The following is a 19999-nucleotide window of genomic DNA, read 5'->3' as shown; positions in this document are numbered from 1 at the left end:
TGTTGGAGTGTAACTAACTATGTTTACTCAAGTACTGTACATTTTTATGACAATATGATGTATATAATAATTCTGGCTTTAGATATTACTTTAAAATACTTCAGGTATTGTAGATTTTGCTGTTAAAACATTAAAACATTATACTTTTACTCAAGTGAAATCTCGAGAGCAGGATTTTTACTTGTAACAGAGCACAGATTCTTTAAGAGCACTGTTGTTAGTCTTACTTATAATATGTGACAAGAACTCATTGCTTAAAGACATGAAACCTGTTATGTCTTTCATTATGCTGCTTATGGTTTATTTAAATCAGTAAAGGGAACAAAATGGGTTTTTAGTGCTGACGATGACTAGTTGAGAAAAAGTATTTTTAACACTCTCCAGTGATTCCTATTTATATGCTCAAAAAATTGCTAGTAAAATGTAACTGCTGAACACTTGTTTTTGGCACCTGCACAAGCTGACAAATCCTACTTGAGTACTCGCTGGTCAGAAGTCAGAGTTCAGTCAGGAGCACTGGAAGGCCATATAGTCCTTCTGTCAAACGAGGACATGTGTGGACTGATGATGCAGCTTATGACACACATGCCCAGTCCAAATATGGAAATGGAAGTAAAACTGTTTCCCTTCCTCTTTCTTTATCACAGCAACATTATTATCAACAGAAAGAGAAGCTGGGTGTCAAAAGGATTTCCCTGGACTTTCCATTGCACAGTCTTCCCAGGTATTTTCCAAATAGGCCCTAGGCTCTAAAACATATAATACTACCACTACTACTAATAATAAAGATAATTATAAGAATTCTCTGTAAATCTTTCCCAACCACACAGTGTTATAGCTGGTGCAACTAACAGTCTCAATGCATTTCATATCAAATGCATTCTACCACAAACCAAATTAATGCTGGGAGCTTTTATGTGAACTTTCTGTCCCAATGACCTTCATCAGAATATTCATCACTTCATATGTCATTAATTGTTATAATTTTGTTAAGTTTCAAGGTTTTACTGTCATTTTTTTGCCCTGTAATGTTCTCCAGAACTTCACTTAAAATTTAATACATCGACATATTCTGAGGCGAACGTGAGATGTATTTGAGGTGGAAAGAACTGCACTTATGTACAATTTTGAGGTACTGTACTTTACTTGGGTATTTAAATTTTAGGCGACTTTCTACTGTTATTCACAGGGAATACTATTTCCCTTTACCCCACTACATGTTTTTAACACCCACATTTATTAGCTTCTTTACAGATTTAGGATGTTTTTAATAAAATATATATTTAGCCTCTATGTTTTTTTTATTGATTTAACTGTCCTACAGTATATTACAGTAAGTAGATAACGTTAGCTACAACTTGACTAGCTATACTAGTAATGAAACTGAACACTTCATCAAAATAAGTATTTTTAATACTACTAGTACTGGTAAATTTTGTTGATACTACTTTTTAAATAAAGTATATCTTCTTCTTGTACAAAGTCATTTACGCTGTTGTATTGTTACTTTTACTTAAGACAAATTATAATAATACTTCTTCTACAACTGTGCCCATAAACTCAAACTTGTTAAGAAAATTATATATTACAGTGCTCTCTGCACACAGGGCTCTTGCTATCTCACCTTGTTGAATAACACTCTGATGCAAGGCTCACGTTACAGTTTCAGATGGAAACCACATCTTCGTTTGTGACATTTTCTCCACTGCAGAGTATCGGTGAGCAGTAACTGATGAGATGACAAGAACTCTCAGTGCGAGAAAATCAAAACCACATCCTGAATTCATCTGCACTGTGTTTCCTCCTTGGCAAGTGTGATCACATGTGCTGCAATTGTTTTGAAGTTCATACTGAATGCTCCTGTGTTGATCTGTGTTTTAATGGAAGCCAATCCACCAAGTTAAGACACTCTGACTTTTGTTTTGTTTTTGCAGGTACACACCCATCAAAGCACCTTGACTGGACAGGTTCAGCAGGCTGCGTGATGTTACGTGTTACACACATATTTAGTTGTATCCTGCTCAAAATTAAGATGTCAATGAAATGAAAGATGTAGCTCAAGAAGAAAGAAAATCTCACTCCATTGTATTATATGGTTTCCCCTGAACTAAAACTTCTTTATATGTCCTAAGAGACATGAAAGGCAACACCACTAATTCTAATATCTGTGAACACATACAGGTTTTACATCTTTCAAATCTGTCTTTGATTTCACCGTATCAATTAAGTGACACAATGGCATTTTCTGATTAAATTTTTAATTAAAATACGAATTTATCCACAGATTAAAAATGAAAGGCAGAAAAAGCAAAATGTAGCTACAATCAGGCACCAATGATACATGTTATTTCATATTTTTAACAATTGCGATAACGCAACAATAACATTATTTACTGATCATTATTTAATATTTACTTATTCAACTGAAGACGGGCGGGTCAAAGCAGCCCACCAAAGACATTCATGGATTCTCCATTATAGATAACTGAGTAAAGACCAAAACTGATCCTATCCCCCCCCCCCCCCCCCCCCCCCCAACCCATTTTATTACTCCTCTCACTACCTCACAACAACTGAAGATTCGAAATAAAAATTTGCAAATGTCCACAGGAAAAAAACAACACTAATTCAGTCAGAAATCAAGAGTAAGAAGATAGTGGTATTTAATATCAGACAAGTTAGCTGTTTGGGTGGAAGTTATGAGTGATTAACCACACACACAAGTACTTTTTATATAACCATTAGCCCTGAAAAATAGACGACGAAGCTGGTGCAAAGAAAAAAATGACATGAATGTTGTGCTGGAGCGACAGAATGGGCTACGCTGCAGAGTAGCCACGAGACACGAAGAGACACAGACGTGGTATGAAAACAAGTGTAACAAGAGTTAAGACATCCCACCGTGGCAGTGGTGGACATGGCTTGGCGAGACATTCCGGCACTTGTGATTGGAGTTTTCTTGAAATAAGCGTGTTTTAAGGTGGGAGTGACTAAGGCAGGACACTTCATTCACAAAACTACAACTGTAGTGCTTCTTTGAATCTGCACCACATTAGAAAAAACAGAGAACAAATGAATACTGCGGGCGCCCTCAGCACCCACTAGGAAGAGAAAAAACAGAAACGAGAGGACTGGGTCAGACATGTACAGTCGGTACAGTGGCTGAACCAGGTCAGGGAAGAAGTAAACGTCTTTGGAGTGTACTCATATAGTTGTTATCAAGCGTCTAGCAACATCAATAAATTGTTGTGTTAAAATATGGCAAATTCTCCACCAGCTTTTTAAGGTCTAGGTGATAAGAAAGTGGAGGTGAGAGACTCAGAACGCCTGGATCTCAGTATGGGAGAAATCCTGATATCCAAAAGAGTTAGATTAAGGTAAAGAGAACCCCCGACACTGTACATGGGGACGGAGACATCAGACCCTGTTTAAGACTGCAGAGGACAGACATGACAGACTACAGCTCTACCAACCTTCACACTCTACAGCTGAAGGAGAGGTTGACTCAGATCACAATCAAAAGATTCACAATCGTAACAATTACTGTCCTCGTGCTGTCAGTTTAGAAATCCATGATATTCATGCAGTATTAACAGGAAACAAAAAAAAAACAGACAGAACAGTATTTTTTCCAAACATAAATAATTTGAATTGCAAAAAGAAGTGGATGAGAATGGCATCTGATGTATTTCTTTACATTGTACAGGGATGTAAACAGATTAATTTGTTAGCCTGACTGGCATGGCCCCAGACCCACACTTCAGTTCCATCTGAACCCCAAACCTTAATCTCCCTCCCTTCCCTCCCCTCCCTCCCATCATCCTCTGTCCAGTAGCTTCCTTTGTCTTTGTGGTATGATGCGTGTTCAGCGGATGTAGACGTCCCTCCCCCAGTCGTCCTGGTTCTTGTTGCGGCTAATGTTGGCCCCTGTCTCCACAGGGTCCTGGCAGTAACGCTCCCTCAGCTTGGCACGTCCATGCGGCTGCGTCTGACTCGGCATCGGAGGGTGGTTCAGGTTTTCCTGGTCCGGCTCTGCACCTTCGTCTTCCCAGGAGGCCTGTCTGCCGTGATGCTGTGCCAGGTGGAGGCGGCTGCCCCCGCCACCTCGGTAGGGCTCGGGCTCTTCATAGGGGTCAGTCTCAATGTCCATGCAGGAGTCGCCGGCCTCGGTGTAGGCAGAGTCCCGGCTGCCCTGGGTCTCAGAGTCGAAGGTGTCTTGCCTTGACAGGCCCCGCCCGCTCCCTCCCCGTAGCTGGCCACGAGAAGAGCGTATGTATGTTTGCTGCTGTTGCTGAGGTTTTCCTCCCAGGTCTGTCTGATAGTCATGCAAGGTGCCGCTCCCACCGCACTCTGTCAGATGCCCTTCCCGCTTCTGTTCACCATGCACCAGGTACGGCCCCTGCAGTCAGCCACAGCCATGCCACGCAGCAACCATGCAGAGACACAAACAGCAGAGCAAAACCAAACTGTCAGTCGTTAGTCAGCGGGGTTAGCATGAGGCAGGGCACACAACACAGCACTTTAAAAAACCTACAGTGTCATAGACTGCAATGTTCCAGTTAAAAGACCTGTGGTTTTGAAAGCATTAGTGTACATGACTGACTTCAGTCTATTTATAAACACACACACATTCCAAGTTTGCAAATGTGCATACACACGAACATATACTCAGAAATTCAACACAGACAAATACAGTGATTTCTCAGTTTTTCAAACAAATTAGTTCTGCTTAGTGATTATTTTTAATCATGATACCTACCTGCAAACTCAAACACACACAAGCAGTTATTCTACAAGCAGACTGATTATCTACCATAACAACAGTGCCACCTTCTGGCAGATTGACCGCATGGCAGAAAAAAAGTAGACATTGCTACCAAATGATTAGTTATTAATTGAACTCTGTAGCTCTGTTTTATGACGTTTATACTAACACAATTTTATTTAAGTTAACAAATACCGGTAGCGATTGCAATTGTCTCTTGTGTTCTTGTTGGATAATTTTTTCTTGCCTCTATGACAGCCTCAATAAAAATAGTAGAAGGAGATATAAAACATGTTTTCAGCCATGTGATGCAATACTGTCACTGGGGCGCCATACTGTCATAGACATGAATATCTTTGACAGTATGCAAGTCATCATAATTAATGTGTAGCCAGTAGTAACTTAGGGATAGTGACACAGCTGATTGGTACTGTTAAAATGATTATAAAAACATTAAACTGGACAGAGTGTTAGCAACAGCCTCCACCAAACTAAGCGTTTCTCTTTGAAGAGGCGGACATGACTTGCTGTTTTCCAGGGCAGTACCATGGCAACATGGAGGAGGACAGCAAACTGGAGTCTCCCAGAGAAGAAAAAGTGATGGTGAAAGGAGGCCACAGAGCTAAAGAGGGAAGGGTGGGGGCAGCAGATATCACTTTACTCTTGATTACAGCAAAATGGAGGGGGCCCTGAGGGCAGGGGTGCCTTATGGGTTATTCCTTACATCCAGAGTGGTTTGAGTTGAGCTGCTCTCACAGTTTCAGTGCAGGGACATAAACGCTGACCTGCTAAGATACAGACTACAAAATTTTACTTGTGGGTGTTCTTAAACTAGCTGTTTGTGTGTCAATGCCTGTATAGTTGTGTTTGTGTGAATGTGTATCTGTGTTGTGTTTTAATATACAGCATAAACAGGGCTTTAATACACTTTTCCTTCAGGGTAAAGAGATCAGGCTGCTGGGTTGAGGTTGAGTTGCCGGAGTCCCCCGCCCCCCTCTGCTGGGCTTCAGAGAGCATGTTCTTCCTCTTTCCTCTCATTTGCTACAGCACCGTCCATGTCAGGCCACAGATCCAGATTTCTGCGCAGGGAGGTGAGCACCTGTACCTGCAGGTTGGAGACGGGCTCAGGGGAGGAGGCCAGGGCGGCCGTGGCCATGGTACGGTTGAGCAGAGGGTTGGGAGGGTTGCTGCTCGGCGGGTGTGTGGCCTTCCAGTACGCCTCCAGGTAGTCCGCCAGGTGCTCGCAGGCGTCCTCCAGCTGGTTCTCGTCCAGGATGATGTCAAACAATTCCTGCACATAAATAAAATGACTATTTGTCAGTTTCAACAAACCAAAATTATTTTTCTCGTTTTAAAAGTAATTCTAAGAAACTGTTATTTTATTACTCAAGTCACAAAGCAAAACTCACTGGTGGGCACTGGGCCAACTTGTCTGCTGCCACCATCTGCACATTTAGGTGTTTAGCCTGGGACTTTCCCCTAGATTTGATGAGCCTCTGGAGGACCTGCAAGGAGACAACAGCTCTGAAACAACTGAAAACAACAATTATTCATGTGCATGTGCTCACCCACTTTTGTAAAAAAAATTTAACAAGTGGGGCCTTATTTTGTTTGTGTCATGCACACACACAAGGACACACATGGTGCGATTCACATCCTGTAGTTGTTTCACGCAAGAGTTGGTGGTGAAGAAGAAGAATACTGCTAGCAAATAGCAAACATTTGTGTACACAATGCACATTTTTAATATATAATATATTCTAAAACTGGTGTTGCAAATTTTGGTTTTGTTTACAAGAAAACTCCACATGGCACCTTTAAAGTTATAATCCTTAAGATTTCAGTCCTGGTTACTAATGTTATCTGCAAACATGGTTTAATACTATAGGTCCCAGAGTTCTGAGGCAATAAACATTCCCTGAACAGCTACTTTTTGAGAAGAGCAGCTGGTGTATCTCTTTACAGTGCAGCAAAACTAACTCATGTTGTAGGTAAGCGTTGGTAGGAAATTCCAATTTCAGCAAGAATTAAAAGGCTATTGCCAAAAAAATAACCATAAAAAGCATTGAAAATAGGTTTTGATTTAATGAAAATCTCAAGTATTATAACTTTCAGATCTGCTGCCATACCTTAGGTGAGGCAATTTTGATATAGACAATGATGGGAGCGAGGGAGGTCTTTGCCAGCTGAGAGGGGTGGTTGATGGTGTCTGCATCCAAAGCGACCAGCTGTAGCGTACGGGCCAGTTCAAAGATACGCTCAATCTCACTCTGCACCTCAGCTGAAGGCCCAGAACACAGAAAAGACATGTAAATACAGCGAGACAGCAAAACATTTAAGTAAGCTACTTCCCTCTTTGAGTAGATTCAGCTCTGTACATGAGCCGTACAAGTACATAACCAACATGTTAGTACTTGATCATGCATGTCAAAGTTTTAGAAAAAACTGTTTCAAGCGTATGAATTAGACTGACTCACAGTTAAAGTTCCATTTATGCACAGCTAAATGGAGCAGGGCAGCATCCTCATTCCGCTGTAACCTCCTAACATGTGCTTCTGATATTTTTTTATTTTAAAGTTGCAAAGAAAGGAGGCACTTAAGAATGAGATGCCTGTGGCATTGTAATAACTAAATAATAAGGGCACAATTTCTCACTATGTGAATAAAACAAAACAAAAACAACACCCTCATCGAACAAATTAAGTGGAACATTAGTTTTTTTGCGCTAAAAGACACAGCAATAAGTATTCTATAAAGTGAACCACTCAAGTCTGTGGACTGCTTGGGTGTTTTGTTTTCATTGTTCCTCAATAGCAGCCTATAAACGCTTGTTATTAAGCATAGAGAACAACTCCCTCCCTTTTTTTGGTCAGCCTGTTGACATGTAAGGATAGAGATTAAAACCAGGAACCTAGAATGTTCCTCGCCTTTCTGGTCAAACCTCAGCGCCTCCGAGGTGTGTGTGCTGCCAACCCAGCGGCAGAGAGAGATAACGGAGGCAAGGCAATCTGCTGCAAGACGGGGCCTTCACACAATTTAGCAGCCTCCAGAGGGCTGAAGGACAGTGAATTAAAGCTAGAGGCAAAAAGCAGGGCCTCCACAGAGTGATAAGACACGTGGACATTAACTCATAAAGAAGTAGCAGGCAGGGTTTTCATTAGCCTCAACAAAAACTTGGACTTTTGCAAATTTGGATTTGACTGCCGTGAGGAAGTTGCTCCCCTGCCATGACTAGACAAAGTTCATGAGACAAGGTCCAGCATCTATAGAGGCTATCCTTGTGCATGATAGCATTATACGTAGGTCATAAAAGGCTGGGAGCAGAATGGACACTATCAGCATCCCTCTCTGCTCATTCCCTCTCATAGTTTCGAGCAGGTACCAGCCGCCCTGCTGCCCTCCCACGGATCTCTTCCCGCTTTAGTTTTGTAACTCTTTTCTTTTTAGAGACTACAGGCTGTCACACAGAAGTATGAGGAACAGAGAAACTGACAGGCAAGCAGACAGGCAGACAAATGATGTATGAGCAGATGATGAATATAGTGAGAAGAAAAGGGGAGGGAAGGAGAGAGGCTTCATTGTTTTGTTGCAAGGAGAGCATACGTACCCAGTACGTCTGAATCAAAAAAGAGTGGTGGAAGAATATGGGAGGTGGGAGAGAAGGTGGGGTAAGGGGGAGGATGGGTGGGTGAAGGGCAGAAAAGACAGGATGAAGAAAGAGAGAGGAGGCCAGATCAGACTCAGACAGTAAGAGCAGGTATAAAAGGGAAAAACATGACACTCTCAGGTCTTTCGATGATGTTTAACAGTGCCTGGATTGTCTGTTTACTCTTACAGTCTCTAACATGGAACTAGAGTATGTAAACTTCTACAAATTACAGAAATTATAACTGAAGAATTTGTGAGACTGTCCAAATGACAAAATATCCAAGTGCTTTTCTATATTATTTTCATTGTCCCCTGCAGCATCATGAAAACGTAATGTTATACCTTATCTGCAGTTTACTATATGTAAATGTTTTTGTATGCGTGTGGAATTGCAAATGTGTTTGATTTTAAGCTGCAAGCCAAGCTGCCTCTACAACAATTAATTTATCCTACCAAGAATTGTCTTTGAAGTCAAAGCCTGATATATCCTGTTCCTTTGTACCATGAATCTTCATTGTTGTCCAAACTATATTAAAAACACACCAGTGAGCCACACCATTGCACTAAGTGACATGTTCCTTTGATGCTGAACACGGCTACTGTACTTTATTTTTAGTCAATCCCATATAAAAAATCCTGCTGCCATGAATTCTCCCTGGAGCAACCAATGTCTGTCTGTCTGTCTATCTATCTATCTATCTATCTATCTATCTATGAAAAAAAACAAACTCAAAGCAACAAAGATATGAAACACAGATAGTGAAAAGTTTTTAAATGGATGTTTAACAACATGACGTGATGAAAAGAAATGTTTTCCATTTGCTTTATTCCTGTACTTTATCACTTGTCAATCATCACATTCAGAATAAGAGTCTAACCATTGTCAGTTGTAGTAACTGAAAAAGAGTTAATGGCAGATTCTCAGCGTTTTGTGGTTTGTGTAGATTTGAAGTGGCTGCATGTCGTCTTACCCAAGCTGGAGCGGGTACTGGAGCGCTCAATGATGGTGTGTTTGCTGGGATTGTTGAGGACTGAACGTTTAGCCAGGGAGATGTCCGCTGTCACCCGTGTGATTGATATCCTAAAAAAAGAGATCCAGTACACCAGTTGTCACTGACTTAGTTAAAAGAGTCTACCCAATGGCTGTGGATAGCAGTGGTTCTCGTTCTTACCTGCCCTCAAACTTGTGTTTCAGAAAGTCAAAGAGCGCTTTCTGCATCATGTCAGTCACCTAAAGACGAAACATCCGCTGTTTGACAACATACTACGAATGTGAAATCAGATGTAAAGCGCAAGTTGCTAATTTTTCTCCTTACCTCATATCCTTTGAGGGATGGCCCGACTAGGATGATGGGTCTCATGGAGGGAACCACGTCATAGGGGGGAACATGCTCCATCTGAGCCGGGAAAAGACAGCACCAACATTGGGGTGAGGCACGTTGTTATGTCGTGTCTGAACGTACATTCAACAAGGTTCAGCACAAAGCTCACAAAGATGTACAGCCACGCATAAATCAACTTTAACTCCCCCTTCCCCTCTGTGAGCGGTCAGATTGATGGATGGTGAGTTTCAGACGCTAGAGTCCATTTGTTTTGTTGACTGCATAATGCTCGGAGTCAGGGATAAATTTCTCCTGAAAGCAGTCGCTTCTATTTTTTAGTCTTCTTAGTATTCTAGTCTCACATTATTAAAGTGTCCATAATTAAACCAGACACGAGGGTGTCAGGAGAGCTCTCGTGACCGTGCTGCTGCTCTAACACAGACGTCACCCTTCACACTTCTCTCTTTTTGTTATCCATCAGCAGTTGGGTGTGAATTGCCAAGTTATTACTGCCAATAAGTACTGTGTTAAAAGTAAAAAATGTCCTTTTTCCATTTGTGGTCCAACTTTTTGTTATTCTAACAAATTCCTTAACCACAGATGTTTCCAGTTATGCTGGAAATTCTTAAAAAATTACATGTTTCAAAAGTCACAACTTTGTTTGAGCGATTTACAGTAAAAATGGAAAAATAGTGTTTGAATAGTATATTCAAAATCAGATTTTCACCTGGATTTTCACATTATTTATTTTCTTCGTACTATGTTTAGGCATTTTAAATAATCAAAATAAACACTGATACTTTTCTGTGGCTTTCCTTAAGCAATTTACACTAAAAATGGAGAAACCTATAACTGACACAGAGACTCATATACACCCACGCACAAACACAATTCATCTTGCATCGCTTGAACTTTAGGCTTATTTGTGCATTATGAATCATGAATGATTCATCCATAAGGATGCCATAAGCACTTGTCCTCTTAGTAAGAGATGGTAAAAACCATCACATGTCCTGCATACTCTAACAACAGTGAAATTGGATGATTTTTTCTTTTCTTTATAGATCTGTAGTCCAAGCACGCCCCCTCCTCTGCGTGCTGCGCTGCTCTTCAAGCAGGAGATAGTGCTGGAGTGCCCTGCTCCACTACATTACATTACAGAAAGCAGAGCAACGGAAGCTCATTTCACCTCATTTGTATTCACAGATGCTAAAAATACATATTTTAAAAGTTTCAAAATGGCTCTTGTCTCTAAAGGGGCAGAGCTGGAGCACTTAATGTAACAGCAGTGCTCATCGGTCTTGAATAACATGAGCACAGTGTGGTGTACATAATACAGATATGCATTATAGTTCAATATTACGGTCCCTCATTACAGTAGTATTTAGATATTGTGGCTCACAGTTGCCATCTTTACAGTACATTTCCTGAAATACAATTAAGACACATAAAAACTGACATTCTCTGATCATTACAGGACTTTTTTTCAACGTAAACATTAAAAAAAATTAATTCAATGTGATGAAAATGAGTTTTACTTTTTAACATGTGATTCTGAAAGACTGCTGTTTGTCACTGTGAAAACGGAAATTGTCCAATTGTCCAATGTCCATATCCAACAGTACGGTTTATTGTTCCTCTATACAATCATACTTGTTGTTACAAAATGCTAATGTTGAGATATTGTGGTTCACATTAGCTTCACATTATATTAAAAATAAGTTATATTTCCTAAATTGTATTAAAAATACTTTGAAAATGTTTTCTGTAAATATTGAAAAACTGTTGCTCAATAGGATGAACGTGAGAGTAAGTTGGCATGTAATTGCAAATACTTAAGTAAATATCTTTTACTTAGCAATACTGACATAACACTATGATAACTATTAATATGTAAATGTTGACCATATCTCTCGCTCTTGCTCTGCAGCCTTAACATGTGATTCAAATTGTGCTGAAAAGCATGAAAACAGCTGATTGCGGGCCAGTGTCACTCAAATCAGCCGTCAGAAATGAAAATGAAAGCATGTCAGGATGTATTACTGTTACACTCTGACTAACAGGGTCTGGGATGGATCTGCACCTGCATCTGCACAGTGACAGCCGTGATACAAGCTCTGAGGAAATGACAGAGGCGTCAGCGTGATTTACAAATGATCGTGTGAATATCTCTGCTTTAATGCATCCTTGGAAGCATGAAGAGGTGCAGTAAAATACTCTGCGGACTGATTTCTCAACAGCGCAAGTTACAAGAAGAAGGAAAATGCAAGACAACAGAGGATGAGGAGACAGAGTGAAAAGTTGAAATGTTAGAGGTTAGTCTTGAACCACACTCACCGACTTCTGTTTCTGTTTAGCTGGGCCACCTACAGTATCATTCCACACAAAAGCCAGAAGAGATATGAAAAAAACAACAACACAAAAGCACATTTAGTTATTGACAGGTTAGGTTCGGGTTGGGGGGGGTTGGGAGATGAGCTTCTTATTGATTAAAACAGAGTTTAAACTGTCTGCATCCACTTTGGCTTCATTTCAAAATAGATACAGACTGATCCGCAGCGGCAGCCATTTCAGAGGGTATGAGTTAGTACAACGCTTCTACCAGCTTACAAGCACAGAAACAAACATCCAAAGTTATCTTGCCGTAACCATCATGACCAGAGCCCGAGGGGCCAAACAGTATTAGATTCAGGAGCTACAGTAGAAGCAGGGATGGTTCAGTTGTGAGCAGTTATTGAGAGACGGAGGGGGAAAGGAGAGATTAGACTTGACCACATCTTGCAGGAGTAAGGGACAAATGCAGGAGGGAGGCTGGAGAGGTAAGTGAGGTGTCCAGGCCCCCTAATGTTACCTTCTTAAAAAAGGGCAGTCGGTGGGCGTTGGCCTGAGGGGATGTTACGCTGCCTGACATGCCCTTGGAGGAGCGAGGGTCACCCTGGAACTCAGGGGGCTCCTCAGCATCCAGGTCGAGGGGGTCAACGTCAAAGGCCACAGTGGATGTGTCCACGTGAGCTGATGAGGGGGGAAGGGGCGGGCGATGCAGAGAGAGGGACAGAAAAGGAAGAGGAGAGAGCAAGACAAGGCAAAGTAAAAGAGCATGAGGGTAGAGAAAATAATAGTAGAGGAAAAGCAAAAGGGGAAGAGTAAATAGAAGTAAGAGTGTGAGATGCATCCACAAAGAGGCATGGAGGAAATTGCAAGAGATGGCATATACTGAGATCAAAAAAGGTGACACAGTATGATTTAAACTGGAAATAACATTGACGAGAGTTTAAAAAAAGAACACATCAGATTATCATGAAGCAAGGCACAGATATGAGGAGTAATAATATGAACAGCGGAGGAGAGAGTGAATTCAGTGTGACGAGAAAGCAACAAAACTTGAAAGGAGTAAAGGAGAGGCTGCAGAGGAAACTGGAGAAAAGTAGAAGATAGGGAAGAATGAATCCAGCTGAGAGGGAAGGTGAGAGGGTTGGAATAAAGAGTGTGTTTGAATTATTGCTGGCGATGCAGGTGTGGCTGGTATGAGGGCGGTGGACAAGGCTGGTAGATGTCTTGTTTTAAGGGAATCGGTCGGGATTTGGGGAAATACGCTTTTTCGCTTTCTTGCCTTGAGATAAGAGATGAGATATAATAAGAGAATAAGATTGATACCTGTCCTTTAAATATGAGGATACAGCCAGCAGCCAGTTAGCTTAGCTTAGCACAAACACTGGAACCACACAACTGCCGTTTGGCAGAACCAGGCTAGCCGTTTCCCCCTGGTTTTCAGTCTTTGTGCCGACAGCTAATGACAGATATGAGAGTGGTATCGATCTTCTCATCCAACTCTCTCAGCAGGAGGCATACAAGTGTATTAACCAAAATGTCAAAGTTTTACTTTCAGTCAGATCAGCCACTTGGGATGTACAAGGTGTATTAGACAGACGTGCCTTCGATTATTCAGTTCAGTTACAGTATAGACGTGTTGAGTTCAGTTCAGCGGTTCTATTTTATTAACAAAACCATTAAAGTCAGTCAGACTTGTTTATTTTTCCCACGTTTGCACTTTCCTCTATCCTGCTGCCTCTCTTGGATATCGAGCAGCAGTTCTGTGTCGCCCTGGAGATACTCACACACAAGACAGACACACTTATCAAGTTTAATGAGTGCAGTCCATCCTCGGCTCTATTTCAGTCCAGTCCTGTGTACTAATGACAGACCTCCAAGACCTCTCTCACTTCACACAGCAACCCACTGAAGCGCCCGTGATTCATCATCATGCCTGACTAACTACTCAATTAAAATCTTCATCTAAATATCTCTCTCTCTCTAAATGTCTCATCTCGCTGTGTCAGGATTTCACACACACCCACACAAACCCGTCACTATTTTGCCAGTTGATAGGAAAACCCCATAGACTTCACCTGTGCCAGGTGGGGTCGGCCTGCGTGTTACCGTGGCAACGTCCAGACTGGAGCTTCCTCCAGATTTACTGTAATGGGAAAAATAGGCACAAATTATTGCATGGTAAAAGAAAGACGATACAGTAGCTTCACTGTACTGAGTACAGGGAGTTCATCATCTTCATCTTTTTACTAATAGTAAAAAAATATATCAGTTTTTGTTGTTTAAACTGATTGGGAGAAAGTGAATGAGCTGCTCATTATGTGCAGAATTTCATGTAAAGGCTCGTAAAGACTACACGACTTTCAGCGTCGGCCGATGACCGTGCCGTTCACACTACACAACTTGCCGTCTTGTGATGGGAGTCTTGAAGTTGCTTTGGCATTCACACTATGTGACTGATGGGTGACAGGAGGTCACACACTACGCGAGCTGTCAAGGACTCACCCGACCCTGGTCTCCAAATCACGTTTTGTCAAGAAAACACACATGAAATGTGAAACGAGAAATGACGTGAACCTGCACACGAAACAGCTGTTGTTTGTTATTATAAAGATAGTAATTATAAAGACAAAGAATATGAGTGAAAGAATGGATTAGTACACGCAGGTAGCAGGGACTGTCTGAGCTGCAGAGAGAGCTGCAGGTGAATAAGAAGTGTTTTGAACTGAAAAGTAGCTGCCTGCTCTGCCAGCTGCCTGCTCTCATTGGCTGGATTTGGATGTCGAGTCGGCCGACTCCTCCAGATATTTGGCATGCTAGATATCTGGCAGACGTCGGCAATGTGTCAGAAATGCGTCGGGGAGCTGTTTTGAAGCGTTGTTGAGTAGTTCACACATAACGACTGGTGACCGCCGATCAACCGCTGATTTACTCCCGAGCGGCAAATCGGGCTAAAAATCTTGTAGTGTGAACTAGGCTTAAGTAGTTACAAAAATAATTATTGATTTTACAATACAATTTATTATAATCAAAACAAACTGATGCATTCCTGGATTTTTATATAAACACTGTAGATGCAAAGAGGAATACAGACTCACTGGAGTAGTTTGTCTATTTTAAGTTTTACATTACCTGGTGGGTGAAGTGTGACTCAGGTCTGACCTGTTTTTAAAAAGTGGGGCTGTTGTTTGTGATGCTGATGCTGTAGATGCAGAGGGATTTTCATGGTTACCTAGAGCTGAGTCGGTTTTGTCTCATCCTCTGCTCCTGCAGCAGACGGGTGTTCTCCAGTTTGACCGGACTGGGGATGAAGCCCACCTCACAGCCCTCCTTCACCAGACGTCCGATCCACCAGTCATTGTTGTACTTCTGCATATAGACAGGCATCAGTAGCCAATGATACACCAGCATTTTTCTGCCCACACACACACCACCATTTATGACTATTTGTTGAATTAAAACATACAATTCAAATACTTCCAAGTTCTTGGTGAGTGGAAAGAACATTTTATGTCATAATTGAATATTTTATAGTACAAAGGCTTTTGCTAAAGCATTACCCCATTTTGTATCCAAGTACAATAAGTCACACTTGTTGCAAGACAGTTATTATGCCTGATGCCTTATTATGTACTCAAAGTAACTAAAGCATTTGCAAATAATCAGAAAGTTAGAGCACTACTTAATTTACTCTTCTCCTTGAACTGCAGTTTTTGTTAGTGCTCCCACTCTCACTCATGGGCTGGTTTAGACAGAAGGAAACTGAGTTGCAATAAAACACGATCCCTCACTCTTTATCACTGCCAATTGTTTGAAAGGGCCAATCTCCCTTGGTCTATTTTTCCCTAAACCATGTGGGAGCCTCAGTCAGTTTGCTACCTAAAGTCTTTAGCTCCTTTAGTTCAAGTTGAACTGCTACAAATTTGTACTCTAAACTACAGAAACTTTTCTTTATATTTCTGTGTGAAAAATACACTTTTCAGGACACTGAAATTATACCTCTATCGTTAAGTGTGCATGTGTGTGTGTGTGTGTGTGTGTGTATGGACAAAAGCTTGATGGAGGTTAATACCTCTTTAATGTGCAAGAAGTCTTTGGATTCGAAGGATATGGCCATGCCCTGCACAGGAACGTCATCATTGGGGCCAGGGTTGTAACCGACATTTGTCCGCACTGCAAACGCCACCGGTTTGGTCTGTAGAAGTGATGGGAAAGACAGATATTAGTATACGGCTCACCATCAACACAGAGTTCAGTGTTCTCTTGCCACATGCTGAAGAGATTTAACAGTGTCAAAACGCTCAACACCCAACATTATGCATAACGGATGGATATTCAACAGTTGATCTCTGACCTTTGCTTTCTCAAGCGTGGCGAGGGCCTGTCTGTCGGCCTCCTTCCTCAGAGCCTCCGGGTCCTCCTCCAGTGACACGTCTGAGTCTGACGGTCGGCTGGTGTAGGAGTCTGCTGAGCCCTGAAATGAAACAATGAAGTTTAAATAAAGGTAAGGAGGAAAAAAGGACAAAAGTGCACCACATGTCCATGAATCAACTCTTGGTGGGAGGTCTACAGGAGCAGACCATGTGAAATTGCAGTATGAACTTAGTGGGGTCTGGGTAAATCTTTGAATGTCCTAACTGATGACCTGTTTGACCCTCTTTAGGTATTCCCAATATTCTACTCTTCCTTTTTCTTTCACTTGTCTTAAGTATGAAGGAGAGGGGTTGTGGCTCTGTCCTTGCTATATATTTCTGATCAAAATGTCAAGACTGCATTGAGAATAATAAGCTACACAGACACACAAAAGGGGCCTTGGTCTTCATATTGCATGAAAGCTGACTCTGTGTAATTTGAGGTGGAGAGGATGCATAACATCATGCCAACATTTCCACTGCAGTTGCAGCGAGGCCGAGGTGTTAAATCTTTTTTGCACAGGTACAACACATTCAGTGTGTGGGTGTGTCAAGTAGAGATAGAAAGAAGTGGCCTGAGGACTGTTTATAATATTAGCGGGGATATAAATTTCTCATGAAGTGGCTACAGTTTCCAGCACATCCACCACTCATGCACCGTAACTTGACTCTCTCCTGCTGACCCTCATCCAGACACCCATACCACAATAAAAACCTGAGCCTCCTATGAGCCTGCGGTGCCGGCCCACTGTACTGTTCAGCAGAGCGGTGCAGTGAGGGAGGCAGCCTGAACTTCTGAAATGTTTGAGTGTTCAACTTATATAACAATCCCACTTGTTCTCTTCTTGCTTTTTTTTTTTTTGAGCTGACAGGCTGCTTGCTGCTTTGTAGGAGGTGCTGACAAGAATGCGGACAACTGAATGTGCCAAGCAGAAGAAGTGAGTCACTAGGTGTGGGCTTTTAAAATAGAGGTGAAAATGCACAAAGATGACACCATATGTAATGATGATGAAGAATTCCCTGTACATGTGTCGTCAGACAACACAAATAGTGCACTCAGTCAGTACAACAAATATCTCTGGACTACGGCTGGGTAGTGCTTGACATTTTTCTAAATGGTTGCGTACATGATAATACATGAATCATGTTATAACATTTTATCATTTTATAAAATATCCTCAGTGCATCAGTGCTAAATAAAATCTTCACTTAAATAAAGTAGAATCTAAAGTAAGAAAAACATCCCGACTTAGATCAAGAAAGGAAAGTAAAGGAAGTGAACATGGCTTAACAACCATTTTATGCCAACTTGATGCTACACATACTGGTCGGCACTTGAAAGGGAACTCCACAGATGTTATCAGGCCTTTGGTAGTACGACTGCATATGTGAAAAAGAAGCCTTTTGCGTCTCCAGAGGGAGCTGTGTAAAATCTGATAAATTGCCTTAAGTGATGTCACCTAAAAGAATCTGGGGGTTTGGAGTTTAAAAGAAGGGAGCTTACCAAACCTCAGTAGCCGCTCCTAATCTCTGCTTCAGGCTACATTAGCCAAAGCTAGCATAGCAAATCAGAGCAGAAAGCCGTGGGTCAAGCAGCATTTTGGGTAATGTAGGCACCAGGTTCTGATAAAAGATAATTAATTAAAAAAATCTCTGGATCTGCTGCACTGATTTTGATCCTTTTGTTTTAAAATGTCCTTCACAAGTCTGACAGTGTTCAAAGAGCACTGCACTGATTTAGCATTGCACTCTTTTAAATACTGAGATGTGATACCCAGCCCCACACTGAACTCTGGGTTTCTTGTTGCCAACTTGCTGTCATTTGAGTTGTTTTGTAGGCTGATGTTTCTTATTTTAAAGATGAACATAAATCTGGGGTGGCCACGTGGTTAATTTATATAAATATAATGGCAACATACATGGTTTAATTTAGGCAAGGGCCTTTATTGCAGCTCATATCTCTCTCTCTCACCTTGTTTCCTGTCTCTATTTCAACTGCCATTATCGCATAAAAGTAAAATGCCAAAATCATTTTAAAACTTAACTTCTAAAAACAAAAAAAGATGAAAAAAAAAATCAAAAGAAGAGGTCTAGGTGGCCCTCCTAGAACACAACCCTTTGTCAAGAACTTGTGGAGAGAAACAGAGAACAAGCACCCGAGTGGACCTGAAGGTCTAAATATATCCAGAGAGAAAAACTGGTCATATGTGGAAGAGTGCAGCATCTGTGTGGTGTGTTAATGTGCTTCCACGTGCATTATTTGTTACTAATGCTCCTCTACACTTCTGATTACCATCCATGCATCTCTTTATGATTTGAAATGAAAAGACAAACACAAATGTTGATTCTAGCTCAGCCACCTGTCATATCCAGGAGCTCGGTGTCTTGGCTACAGCTGATCAAATGTAGGCACTCCCTGTTGCCAAGGCGATGGCTAGCTACTCTTTGCGTCCTCCGGCATCCACAAACCACGCTCACTTCCTGTTTCATTTACTCAAATGCAAACTCTCGCAGTGGGACGAATGATCCTGTGAGTGCCATGCAGCAGCTACTGAGGACAATAACAGCCGCCCCCACTTACCAGCTGTGAGTCATCTTCTAAACCATACAGGTGCATCCCAACATGGAGCACCGACTAAGTGAAGGTTAACGAACCTTAATGGGGAACCCACGGGAATGTTTTTAACTCATTTAGACGTAATGACGTCTGAAACAACCTGGGACCAAGTAGTTTGCTACAACAGGTTGGTGATACAGCAAAATATAGAGCGAGAAAGAGTGGGAGGGATGGGAGATGACTCTGTGTGTGTTTGTGCATACGTGTGTGCAAATTGAGTGAGTGTGGACAAATGCTTGTGTCTCTGAGTCACTCATCCAGTCGATTCACGTCACACAGCTAAAAAAGAGATGGTCAGGGAAAGAATAGATGGAGAAGGATGGACGGATTCATAAGCACAGACACAAATGCCAAAACTTTATGTAAAAAAAAGGTGCATGCGGGCGACGAGAGAGACAAAATAGCAACTGACCAATGACCTCCCTGCACTCTTTCTCACCCTGAAACCAATTCACAACGTGCTGACAGACTGAGTGAGCAACTGAACATATTTCCTCCACCTTTTCATTTCTCCTTCCTTCCTTCCCTCTCTTCTTCTTCTTCTTCTTCTCCTCTCATGTCAATGGGTTGTGCCTCTAATTTAGCCGCTTGCTTCACTTCACATACAGCTCCTGTTCAAAATAGCTACAGGCCACCTGATGGCGGAGTTGCTTTCCTATTGGCAGTGCCAGACTACAGACCCCAGCAGTGTCATAGTAACCATCTCTGCAGCTTATTACAGGCAGCCAGTGAGAACTGCATCAGGAAGGTGACAGAATGAAGAATTAGAAATCAATAGTAAATAAAATACCCTGAAGAGATATCAGCAGCAGAGAAATTGCATAAAAGCTTTTCAACAGGTGATCACTAAATTTTTGTCAGGTTGTGTTACAGCTGTGAGGCCACATATTGCAGGATAACATAGCAA

At 41.6% G+C, this 19999-nt stretch overlaps 1 protein-coding gene across 8 annotated transcripts in view; it reads right to left on the bottom strand.

Moving 5' to 3' along the window:
• Window positions 1–2646: 2646 nt before the first annotated feature.
• The window catches only part of cacnb1 (calcium channel, voltage-dependent, beta 1 subunit), a 32431-nt gene continuing 15078 nt past the window's right edge, over window positions 2647–19999 (bottom strand). For 2 of the 8 annotated variants that reach the window (XM_038704953.1, XM_038704981.1), the window contains 13 exons: window positions 16418–16537; window positions 16136–16258; window positions 15296–15432; window positions 14142–14209; window positions 12587–12747; window positions 9730–9810; window positions 9586–9644; window positions 9385–9494; window positions 8373–8381; window positions 6895–7046; window positions 6175–6270; window positions 5871–6056; window positions 2647–4399 (listed from right to left, as the gene is read on the bottom strand). In XM_038704953.1, the coding sequence (XP_038560881.1) occupies window positions 3866–4399; window positions 5871–6056; window positions 6175–6270; window positions 6895–7046; window positions 8373–8381; window positions 9385–9494; window positions 9586–9644; window positions 9730–9810; window positions 12587–12747; window positions 14142–14209; window positions 15296–15432; window positions 16136–16258; window positions 16418–16537 (1836 nt within the window). In that variant the 3' untranslated portion in view covers window positions 2647–3865. Of the gene's footprint in view, window positions 6057–6174; window positions 6271–6894; window positions 7047–8372; window positions 8382–9384; window positions 9495–9585; window positions 9645–9729; window positions 9811–12072; window positions 12102–12586; window positions 12748–14141; window positions 14210–15295; window positions 15433–16135; window positions 16259–16417; window positions 16538–19999 lie in introns of all 8 variants that reach the window. The other 6 variants (XM_038704965.1, XM_038704959.1, XM_038704973.1 and 3 more) reach the window with 6 other exon arrangements.

Source organism: Micropterus salmoides, unplaced genomic scaffold, assembly GCF_014851395.1.
Source record: "Micropterus salmoides isolate LMB-PRFRI ecotype aquatic unplaced genomic scaffold, ASM1485139v1 Ms_hic_scaffold_10, whole genome shotgun sequence".
In the NCBI taxonomy this organism is placed as follows: domain Eukaryota; kingdom Metazoa; phylum Chordata; class Actinopteri; order Centrarchiformes; family Centrarchidae; genus Micropterus; species Micropterus salmoides.
This window is presented reverse-complemented; position numbering and strand designations above follow the sequence as displayed.